Source organism: Oncorhynchus keta, chromosome 11 (genome assembly GCF_023373465.1).
Source record: "Oncorhynchus keta strain PuntledgeMale-10-30-2019 chromosome 11, Oket_V2, whole genome shotgun sequence".
NCBI lineage: Eukaryota > Metazoa > Chordata > Actinopteri > Salmoniformes > Salmonidae > Oncorhynchus > Oncorhynchus keta.
In genome coordinates, this window is record NC_068431.1 from 24,033,192 (window position 1) to 24,045,886 (window position 12,695).

The 12,695-nt window shown below is 41.3% G+C and overlaps 1 protein-coding gene across 2 annotated transcripts in view; it reads right to left on the bottom strand.

Annotated features, from left to right (window-relative positions):
- LOC118389959 (opioid-binding protein/cell adhesion molecule-like) overlaps positions 1 to 12,695 on the bottom strand; it is a 351,866-nt gene that overhangs the window by 160,655 nt on the left and 178,516 nt on the right. Inside the window, exon 2 of one of the 2 annotated variants that reach the window (XM_035780004.2) lies at positions 10,017 to 10,092. In XM_035780004.2, coding sequence (XP_035635897.1) covers positions 10,017 to 10,092 — 76 coding nt within the window. Of the gene's footprint in view, positions 1 to 10,016; positions 10,625 to 12,695 lie in introns of those variants that run through there. The other variant, XM_035780003.1, reaches the window with a different exon arrangement.

A 12,695-nucleotide genomic window follows, 5' to 3' on the forward strand; every position in this document is an offset into this window, starting at 1 on the left:
TCCCTTGGCATCTATGAATACACGCCGCTGATCATTGCATGTTGCAGGAGTCTAGGATAATATGGTTATTGTCCCACACAGTGTTCACATCCATCTCAAAGGGTTTTCTCATCCTTTGAATTGCTATGCATTTGGTTAATAATCTATTTTCTGCTGTGCTTCCAGATGTCTTGTTGAATGGTCCTTTCCAATTCCCAATGTCTTGTTGAATGTTTGATATAACAAAGCATTGATTTTCTGGTTGTCTTTTTGTTCTTCAAGGAATGGTCGAATGAATGGTCCTTTGTTTCTAAAACATTACGAGATCATCAATGTCATGTGGAGAAAAATGTTTCCGATGTGATTGAAATGTGAGCTTTTCATTTCTGAATGTGCAAGACGAATTCTACTGACCATTTGATTCAATTTTATTACAGAAGATGTGTTACTATCTGAGAATTCAACTACTGGTATATATTATTGCCGTATATTTGACAGTGATTACAATTACCTGCAGCAGTTGCCTACTTTTACTTTTTGCTGCAGCAATATCCTGGTTAGCCCAGAATACAGACCTAGAACAAAACACAAGTCTGAACCTGTGACTGTACCAGTTAAGCAACACTTTTCCCACGCTGTAAGGTATGTCTAATCGGTAGACAGTTCTTACTAAATCGGCATCCTTTTATATACCAAGCAGTGCACAAGAAAGTATTGAATCCAGTTAGATGCTACCTGCCTCCCCAGAACAAAATCAGACAAGGATTACAAACACATGTTTGTCCTAGCTAATCAGCCTCGCAATACGGGCGCCATGCTGCCACAGACAGGAAGTCGAACGGAGCAAATTAGCACAAACATTGAAATCAAATACTATTTTCTCGTGCACTCCTTGGTTTTGTTGGTAATTCCAATACATGTATCACTGATACCACAGGAGGTTGTTGGCAACTTAATTGGGAGAATGGTATCAAAAACATCAAACACATGGTTGCCATGTGTTTGATGCCATTCCATTTGAGCAGTTCCAGACATTATTATTATTAGCCATCCTCCCCTCAGTAGCCTCCACTGATTGATACTTGTGATTTTGCTGTGCAGTTTAGCTATAGAGAACTTTTTTGTGTGTCTCTTTGCTTTTGTGTACATGCAGGTCTTTGCCACTGGTTATGGGTGACAGAGGACACCAGCAACAGCCATGACACTTGTTGTGAGTATGGCTGACACATTTCTAAATGGCCACATTTCCTCAAGGTTGCAATCTTCTTTACTGGTGACAGTGCTTAAAGTGCACTCTTATCGGAAGCTGAGCCTCTGTACTATTTCCTGAAACATGTGGTAGCCAAAGTTAGAATATACAGTGGGGCAAAAAAGTATTTAGTCAGCCACCAATTGTGCAAGTTCTCCTGTAATTTTCATCATTGGTACACTTCAACGATGACAGACAAAATGAGGGAAAAAAATCCAGAAAATCACATTGTAGGATTTTTCATGAATTTATTTGCAAATTATGGTGGAAAATAAGTATTTGGTCACCTACAAACACGAAAGATTTCTGGCTCTCACAGACCTGTAACTTCTTCGTTAAGAGGCTCCTCTGTCCTCCACTCGTTACCTGTATTAATGGCACCTGTTTGAACTTGTTATCAGTATAAAAGACACCTGTCCACAACCTCAAACAGTCACACTCCAAACTCCACTATGGCCAAGACCAAAGAGCTGTCAAAGGACACCATAAACAAAATTGTTGACCTGCACCAGGCCGGGAAGACTGAATATGCAATAGGTAAGCAGCTTGGTTAACCTATTATTAGGAAATGGAAGACATACAAGACCACTGATAATCTCCCTCGTGGGGTCAAAATGATCACAAGAACGGTGAGCAAAAATCCCAGAACCACACGGGGGGACATAGTGAATGACATGCAGAGAGCTGTGACCAAAGTAACAAAGCCTGCCATCAGTAACACACTACGCCGCCAGGGACTCAAATCCTGCACTGCCAGACGTGGCCCTCTGTTTAGGCCAGTACATGTCCAGGCCCGTCTGAAGTTTGCTAGAGAGCATTTGGATGATCCAGAAGAAGATTGGGAGAATGTCATATGGTCAGATGAAACCAAAATAGAACTTTTTGGTAAAAACTCAACTCGTCGTGTTTGGAGGACAAAGAATTCTGAGTTGCATCCAAAGAACACCATACCTACTGTGAAGCACGGGGGTGGAAACATCATGCTTTGGACCTGTTTTTCTGCAAAGGGACCAGGACGACTGATCCGTGTAAAGGAAAGAATGAATGGGGCCATGTATCGTGAGATTTTGAGTGAAAACCTGTCTGTGACTAACATAAATGGAATTAAGTGTCCCCAAAGGTGGGGTCAAAATCAAAAGTACCAATCAGTATTTGCTGTGGCCACCAGCTGCATTAAGTAATGCAGTACTTAATCCACCTCATGGACTGCACCAGATTTGCCAGTTCTTGCTGTGACACGTTACCCCACTATTCCACCAAGGCACCTGCAAGTTCCTGGACATTTCTGTGGGGAATGGCCCTAGCACTCTGATCCAACAGGCCCCAGACTTGCTCAATGGGATTGAGATCCAGGCTCTTCGCTGGCCATGGCAGAACACTGACATTCATGTCTTGCAGGAAATCACGCACAGAACGAGCAGTACGGCTGGTGGCATTGTCATGCTAGGAGGGTCATGTCGGGATGAGCCTGCAGGAATGGAACCACATGAGGGAGGAGGATGTCTTCCCTGTAATGCACAGCGTTGAGATTGCCTGCAATGACAACAAGCTCAGTCCGATGATGCTGTGACACATCGCCCCAGACCATGATGGACCCTCCACCTCCAAACTACAGGCCTCGGTATAACGCTCATTCCTTCGACGATAAACGCGAATCCGACCGTCACCCCTGGTGAGACAAAACCGCAACTCGTCAGTGAAGAGCACTTTTTGCCAGTCCTGTCTGGACAAGCGTCGGTGGGTTTGTGCAATAGGCGACGTTGTTGCCGGTGATGTCTGGTGTGGACCTGCCTTACAACAGGACTACAAGCCCTCAGTCCAGCCTCCCTCAGCCTATTGCGGACAGTCTGAGCACTAATGGAGGGATTGTGCGTTCCTGGTGTAACTCGGGCAGTTGTTGCCATCCTTTTCCTGTGTGTGATGTTCGGATGTACCGATCCTGTGCAGGTGTTGTTACACGTGGTCTGCCACTGTGAGGACCATCAGATGTGTGTCCTGTCTCCCTGTAGTGCTGTCTTAGGTGTCTCACAGTTACGGACATTGCAATTTATTGCCCAGGTCACATCTGCAGTCCTCATGCTTCCTCCAGGGCCCCTGGGCATCTTTCTTTTGGTGTTTTTCAGTCAGTAGAAAGGCCTCTTTAGTGTCCTAAGTTTTCACAACTGTGACCTTAATTTCCTACCATCTGTAAGCTGTTAGTGTCTTAATGACCGTTCCACAGGTGCATGTTCATGAATTGTTTATGGTTCATTGAACAAGCATGGGAAACAGCTTAAACTGTTTAAACCCTTTCAAATGAAGATCTGTAAAGTTCTTTGGACTTTTACGAATTATCTTTGAAAGACAGGGTCCTGAAAAAGGGCTGTTTCTTTTTTTTCTGACTTCACAACACAGATCATATCCTTTTGTAAGCAATATAACCTACAACAGATTTCAAATGGGCAATACTCACTCTGATGGCTGTGGATGAGATCCCCTCCCCGCACAATGTGACGGCTGTGATTGCACACCGTCAGCAAGTGCTCTGTAGTCTGGCTCATAGTTTGACACAGCAAGTTTGACACTGTCTGTGAGATGTCTATTAGTTAGACAAGACCTGTTCTTTGACTTGATTATTTTAATCTGTGAAAAGGCCATTCTGAGATATGTTGATCCAAAGTAGGCCTTCACCTTAAGTGCGCAGGATGAAAGGAGGGAACATTTTTCAGTGTTTACCCCCAAAAGACCCTAAAAGTCACTTTCTCTTGCTTTCAACTCGATGTCATTTTGCAATTAAATTATCTCCATGTCAACTCTGATTGGTAAAGCAAATACTTGCTGTAATCTGGCGCACACATCAATCTCAACGGGGAAGAAAGGGTTTGAGATAAATGTAACAACCTCCCCTATGTCATTTAACTCCTGAAAACGCCTGTTGAATTCGGATGCCAGTTTCTCCAGGTCGGCACAGAATTCTAGCATCTTTGTTTCCGATGTTTTGCGACATTTCCTCCAAGTTTGGAAAGTGCACCAGCCTTCCATTCCTCAGCTGAGAGGCCCACACACCCACCTTGGCCTTAAAGGCATTGACAGGGCTGATCACGTGTGCCACATCTTTGTCTTTCCCTGAAGCTCATAGTTGAGCTCGTTCAGTTTTGCTGTTATGTCCGTGAGGAAACCCACAGTTGAAGTCGGAAGTTCACATACACTTAGATTGGAGTCATTAAAACGTGTTTTCAACATCTCCACAAATGTCTTGTTAACAAACTATAGTTTTGGCAAGTCGGTTAGGACATCTACTTTGAGCATGACACAAGTAATTTTTCCAACAATTGTTTACAGACAGATTATTTCACTTATAATTCACTGTATCACAATTCCAGTGGGTCAGAAGTTTACATACACTAAGTTGACTGTGGCCTTCAACAGCTTGGAAAATTCCAGAAAATGATATCATGGCTTTAGAAGCTTCTGATAGGCAAATTTACATAATTTGAGCCAATTGGAGGTGTGCCCATGGATGTATATTAAGGCCTACCTTCAAACTCAGTGCCTCTTTGCTTGACATCATGAGAAAATCAAAAGAAATCAGCCAAGACCTCAACTAAAAAAAAATATAAACTCTGCAAGTCTGGTTCATCCTTGGGAGCAATTTCTAAACGCCTGAAGGTACCACATTCATCTGTACAAACAATAGTACGCAAGTATACACACCATGGGACCACGCAGCCCTCATGCTGTGCAGGAAGGAGACGTGTTCTGTCTCCTAGAGATGAACGTACTTTGGTGCAAAAAGTGCAAATCAATCCCACAACAACAGCAAAGGACCTTGTGAAGATAAGGGAGGAAACAGGAACAAAAGTATCTATATCCACAGTAAAACAAGTCCTATATCAATATAACCTGAAAGGCCGCTCAGCAAGGAAGAAGCCAATGTTCCAAAACCGCCATAAAAAAGCCAGACTATGATTTGCAACTGCACATGCGGACAAAGACTGTGCTTTCTGGAGAAATATCCTCTGGTCTGATGAAACAAAAATAGAACTGTTTGGCTGTAATGACCATCGTTATGTTTGGAGGAAAAAGGGGGAGGCTTGCAAGCCGAAGAACACCATCCCAACGGTGAAGCACGGGGGTGGCAGCATCATGTTGTGGGGGTGCTTTGCTGCAGGAGGGACTGGTGCACTTCACAAAATAGATAGCATCATGAAGGAGGACAATTACGTGGATATATTGAAGCAACATCTCGAGACAGCGGTCAGGAAGTCAAAGCTTGGTCGCAAATGGGACAATGACCCCAAGCATACTTCCAAAGTGGTGGCAAAATGGCTCAAGGACAACAAAGTCAAGGTATTGGAGTGGCCATCACAAAGCCCTGACCTGAATCCTATAGAAAATGTGTGGGTAGAACTGAAAAAGCGTGTGCGAGCAAGGAGGCCTACAAACCTGACTCAGTTACACCAGCTCTGTCAGGAGGAAAGGGCCAAAATTCACCCAACGTATTGTGGGAAGCTTGTGGAAGGCTACCCTAAACGTTTGACCCAAGTTAAACAATTTAAAGGCAACGCTACCAAGTACTAATTGAGTGTATGTAAACTTCTGACCCACTGGGAATGTAATGAAAGAAATAAAAGCTTAAATAAATTGCTCTCTACTAATATTCTGACATTTCACATTCTTAAAATAAAGTGGTGATCCTAACTGACCTATGACAGGAAATGCAAATTAATTCTAATTAATTACTTAAAAATCATACAATGTGATTTTCTGGATTTTTGTTTTAGATTCCGTCTCTCATAGTTGAAGTGTACCTATAATAAAAATTACAGATCTCTACATGCTTTTTAAGTAGGAAAACCTGCAAAATCGGCAGGGTTTCAAATACTTGTTCTCCCCATTGTTTATACATATACACACACACACACACAGTATATACAAGGAACAAAAATATAAACGCAACAATTTCAACGATTTTACAGTTCATAAGGAAATCAGTCAATTGAAATACATTAATTAGGCCCTAATCTATGGATTTCACATGACTGGGAATACAGATATGCTTCTGTTGGTCACAGATATCTTTTTTTTAAAGTAGCTGTATCAGAAATCCAGTCAGTCTCTGGTGTGACCACCACTTGCCTTATGCAGCACGACACATCTTCTTCGCATTGAGTTGATCAGGCTGTTGATTGTGGCCTGTGGAATGTTGTTCCATTCCTCTTCAATGGCTGAGGGAAGTTGCTGGATATTAGCATGGGAAGTTGCTGGATATTGGCATGGGAAGTTGCTGGATATTGGTAGGAACTGGAACGCGCCGTCATACACATCGATCCAGAGCATCCCAAACAAGCTCAACGGGTGACATGTCTGGTGAGTATGCAGGCCACAGAAGAATGAACATTTTCAGCTCCATGAATTGTGTAAAGATCCTTGCTACATGGGGCCATGCATTATTATGCTGAAACATGGTGATGGCGTCGGATGAATGGCACGACAATGGGCCTAAAGATCTCGTCACTATATCTCTGTGCATTCAAATTGCCATTGATAAAATGCAATTGTATTAGTTGTTTGTCGCTTATGCCTGCCCATACCATAACCCCACCACCACCATGGGGAACTCTGTTCACAACATTGACATCAGCAAACTGCTCGCCCACACAATGCCATACAGTACATACACAAATTGGCTTAATTATTTATTTACTAAATAACTAAATCACCCAGAATTACATAAACACACACACAGGATAGATTATACATTGATTACTACATAATGCAATGAAAAGTCCCTAGTGGACTAACCCGATATGACGGCTGGTTACATAATGAAGGGGTGGGGAAAGAAAGAGTGGGAGAAGGAGAGACAAAGCAATTTAAATGTGGATATTTAGCACCCTAACAACCACTCATTCGGATTTAGAAATGCAATGTACATATTTACGCTTCTATATCTTTGTCTCTCTCTGTTGAATTCGCCAGATCAGTCTATGACGAATAGTTTGACAGAAAGTCTCTGGTTGTGTAAGTGTCTGGTTGGCCACCAGAGGTCACCATGTCCTTAGTAGTTGTAGTAGGTTTCCTTTGTTCTTGAAGTATCTGTTAGGATGGATACATGGTCGTTTGATAGGGAAATGTTCTTTTCTCGTCTTCAGTCGAGTTTCTTACACTACGTTACATGCAGAGCTGCAGGCGGTGCATATCTAGTCTTCTTCTCTGTTGAGTTTCAGAGTGTCTTACCATCTGTCTGGTACAGTCTAACCATTTTACACGTGTAGCCACAGCTCGATGCTTTCTGGTCTAGTAGTTTTAAACCATTTGTGACTTCTGGCTTACCGTCCGTATACTGGTCTTTAGTTTAAAACTATTTCTCAGCCATGTAGCCACCGCTCCATGCTGTCTGGTCTAATGTACATTTCATTACGAGTCCTTTTATAAGCAGTCTGGAAAAATGGGCGATCCATCCTTTTGGCATAATGTCTGTGCTCACGTGGGAGTGGTTACTGACTGGGTAAAACTTTACATGAAAAACAATTGTCATTTAGAAGGCTAAAGTCACATTTCATCTTCTCACAAATAGTTGTATATTTAATCATATAAGTTTTACAACATTTAGATGTAACTGACAAACATTGTGAAAGCTCTTAAAGTTCCAATGTTTCCATTATAATGTCTTTAATGATATTTTTAATTTGAACCTTTATTTAACTTGGCAAGTCAGTTAAGAACAAATTATTATTTACAATGATGGCCTACCAGGGAACAGTGGGTTAACTGCCTTGTTCAGGAGCAGAACGATAGATTTTTACCTTGTCAGCTCGGGGATTCGATTGAGCAACCTTATGGTTACTGGCCCAACGCACTAGGCTACCTGCCGCCCCCTAGGCTATCTGTCGATATCACCAAACAATAAATGATCTAACATAATAGTTCTTTACGTCCCTCCTGACCATTTCCCACATTCTTTGTGTTGGAAATATTGTTCCATTAGCCATTTTTGGATGTTGTAGTTTTGGCAGGAGGAATCTCCTTGTAACAAAAGGGTTCTTTCCCCTCAATACTGCATGGTCAAGGAGAGATAGTTCCTGCAAGGTATTTACGACCGTCATAAAACTGGCCAACTCCCCCAGGAGGGGGCGTCTTGAAACCTTTGGTTAGCCGGCACCTTTGATCTCCATCCAGGATGGCAAGTCATGACAACTGTATGTTGTGGTGTGGGTGCATTTTCCTGTCATGGTTTGGGTCCACTTGTAGAATCTATGCCAAGGTGCATTGAAGCTTATCTGGCAGCTCCTGGTGGCCCAACACCTTTTAAAGAGACTTTATGTTGGTGTTTCCTTTATTTTGGTATGTGCTTGTGATAAAAACTTAATACACAGTTATTTTTTTATATTGATTTTCTGTGGCTAAAGTATGCTGCCTGGTGTATATTAAACATTGAGAGCCTGCTGCTGTGATTGGATACAAAATTATAATAATACAAATATTTATATAATTTCTATATTTATGCCTTCCTTCTTGGGCCCGCTACGGGCTTGGGGCCAGCCCCTCACTCACACAGTTGACCAGTCACATTTATTTATTATGCAATTTATTTTATTAACCAGTTACCCAATTAAGCCAGGGCCTCAGTTACTTCCTCTCCTCTTCACATCTGATGATTAGCAGAGTGGCAACAGGCAGCAGCAGGCTGTCAACACTCATTGAGAGCAGGCTCCTGAGTCCTACTGTGGTTGGCGGTTGCAGTAAAGAATATTTAAAATATATACACTACATACTCTACATTACCAAAAGTATGTGGACATCTGCTCTTGAAACATCTCCTTCCAAAATCATTTGTTCCATGTTATTGATTCAGTTAATGTCATTTAAATATTTTTAAGGATGCTGTGGGCTTCGATACTGATAACAATGTGTGGGTAGGGGGTGGGATGGGGTCGTCAGCTGATCATAATGTAATATTATATTAACTGTTGTGGTATTGTTGTACAAACATTTTGATTATCCAGTAACAGACTAGAAGACAATAGATTATTCCATTATTTGTAACCAATCATGTCTGGAACCCATACAAAATGTATACAGCTCTGTCTGTCAGTGAGTGAGAGAGATGTGATCAAATCCTATCTGAATCTCCCAATTCATGAAAGATATAAGGAAAGGGGGCAGAGCTGACAAAGTGTGTATTCATGTCTTGGGTGACTGAAGGAAAAGTGGATCTTATGTCACATTCCAGACCGGTTTTGCTAAGAGCCTGGCACCATACAAAGTAGGAGCCATTCTGGAGAAAGAGAGAATTGCCTGTGGTGGCCACTCCTGGACACATACTGGAGTCTTGGAGAGCCATCCCTGAGAGAACTTCATAATGGATAATGGAATCTTCTATTCTGTTACTGGATAATCAAAATGTTTGCACAACAATACCACAACAGTTAATATATTATAATATTGCATTATGATCAGCTGACGACCCTATCCCACCCACACATCGATATCAGTATCTATGCCCACAGCATCCTTAAAAATATTACAATGACATTAACCTTATCAATAACATGGAACGACAAAAATAGAGGCAAGTCTGCGTTTTGCATGCTATAGGGCTTGCTTGAGATTATGAAAGAATGACGCAGTTAGAGTTAATTATATATTATAAATAATAACATATTGCACATCATGCTTGCGAAGGATATTTGTGGATATTAAGAACACTGTAATGAATCCCCCCCCCCCAAAAAAATTGGCACTTGTTTTCGACAATTATAGTTCTTTGAAAGCATTGAAATAATGTACAAATGAAATGACTTACTTTAAGACGGCACTGTCCCCTTGTCTGACAGTGATGTTGTCCTTAGAAAAAGAATCCCCGCTCCTCGCTGGCACTCCTGCAGGTACAAGGAATAACAGTCTTACACCGATGACAACAAGGCATTTCCAAGGCGCCACAAAATAACCACAAATGCCCATTTTCCGTCAGTGCGCAACTTCCACAAAAACTTGAATGTCAAATACTCCTTGCTCCGTGCGAAATAGTGATGCCCACAGAAATTCAACTCCACTCGAAATGCTGTTGTGGTTGGTGGTCGACCTCTATTTGCTTGCCTCAACTATAAGGTGAGAATATCAAAAAGTAAGCTATATCTGTTCCTCTAGTAACCTATCTCCAAGAAATTTCCAGCTACAACAAGCTTCAGAGGAAAAAAGCGATGTGTGTTTTCTGAAAGCTGATGTAGACCGTCTCCCCAGCTTTGTGTATGTTATTTGTAATCGCCAAGAGATGGATGCTCGCGCAAAGATGCATCAGCAAAGTCTCCACTTGGGTAGTTCTCCCGATACAGCACAACACTGCAGTGACTCTAGAAACTAGTATGCTCTAAAATCAGTTTTGTATCCTTATTTATCAAGAACATAAACTAAATCCACCAACCAGCCAGCACCGCGGAATCAGGTGAAAGCACTCCTTGATTCGAGTGTGTGCCTCGCGTACAGGCAAGTCTGCAGTTCTCTCCTGCGCAGGTTATAAAACCATGTGAGCCATCCGCGCAGCATCCATACTCCCGCTATTTTTAATACCCCATTGGATGATAAAGCAAGTGATTTGTAGAGATAAATTATTTTATTTATAATAATGTTTACATGGAGAAAATCGGACCTCTCTGAAATGAAAATGGATTACACTACCTCCATCAAAAGAGATTTTAGCTACTCTCCGTGAACGCTTGAAAAAAAGTGACCCTCCTATATACCCTAAATAACAATTTAAACAAGGTGGATAGCAGAGAACATGTCTACCATTTACTCCCACGTCTTGGACCGACTAGAGCCTTCTGCAGTGTTAGAAACTATTCCTGGTGTTGGAAGCATGACATGGTAAGGCGGGATTTTGATAGCGCACAGGGCTGTGGGCCAGAAGGTTGTGGGTTCGCAGACCACCGTGGACAAGAGTAGGGGTAGAAAGATTTCCTTTATAGTGAAAGCATTACATTAATCTATCATCGTATTTGCAGGTCCGATTAAAATAAAAAGCATTTTATAAACATTTCATGCAATTCTACTCATTTGACATGTAAACCGAATCTTTTTTTAATTCCACACAAATTACCGACATTTCAGGCTAAGAATGGACAAAGAGATGTGCTCATCATTGCAACGAAACTGTCCCCTTTGCATATAATAGGAATCTGAGCATAGTACTTTCAAAAAGTTATGCCTACCATTCTACACCAGACAAAGTAGTCCTACCAATGCAGAAATAAATTAAGCTTTAATTGCTGGCTACTCTTCATCCGGGGGAACGAGAGGTCACACGTTTTTTACTGAAAGCTGTCTGGGTTTAAACATATATTTTTAAATATATACTCTACCGGGGGTCACTTAGAAATGTCCTTGTTTTTGAAAGAAACGCAAAAAAAAAAATGTCCATTAAAATAACTTCAAATTGATCAGAAATACAGTTAAGGGAGTAGTACACAGCGTTGTACGATATCTTTGGTTCCTTGTCAATTTCTCACATGGAATAGCCATTATTTCTCAGAACGAGAATAGATTGAGGAGTTTTAGAAGAAAGTTCTTTGTTTCTGGCCATTTTGAGCCTGTAATCGAACCAGCAAATGCTGATGCTCCAGATACTCAATTAGTGTAAAGAAGGCCAGTTGTGTTGTTTCTTTAATCAGCCCAACAGTTTTCAGCTGTACTAACATTATTGAAAAATGGTTTTCTAATGATCAATTAGCCTTTTAAAATGATAAACTTGGATTTGCTAACACAACGTGCCATTGGAACACAGGAGGAGGGATGGTTGCTGATAATGGGCCTCTGTACGCCTATGTAGATATTCCATAAAAAATCATCAGTTTCCAGCTACAATAGTCATTTACAACATTAACAACGTCTACACTTTATTTCTGATATATTTGCTGATATATTAATGGACAAACAAATATGCTTTTCTTTCAAAAACAAGGAAATCTCTAAGTGACCCCAAACCTTTGAACCGTAGTGCGTACAGTTGAAGTCGGAAGTTTACATACACCTTAGCCAAATACATTTAAACTCAGTTTTTCACAATTCCTGACATTTAATCCTAGTAAAAATGTCTTAGGTCAGTTAGGATCACCAGTTTATTTTAAGAATGTGAAATGTCAGAAGAGAATGATTGATTTATTTCAGCTTTTATTTTTTTCATCACATTCCCAGTGAGTCAGAAGTTTACGCACACTCGATTAGTACTTGGTAGCATTGCTTTTAAATAGTTTAACTTGGGTCAAACATTTAGGGTAGCCTTCCACAAGCTTCCCACAATAAGTTGGGTGAATTTTGGCCCATTCCTTCTGACAGAGCTGGTGTAACTGAATCAGGTTTGTAGGCCTCCTTGCTCGCACATGCTTTTTCAGTTCTACCCACACATTTTCTATAGGATTGAGGTCAGGGCTTTGTGATGGCCACTTCAATACCTTGACTTTGTTGTCCTGAAGCTATTTTACCACAA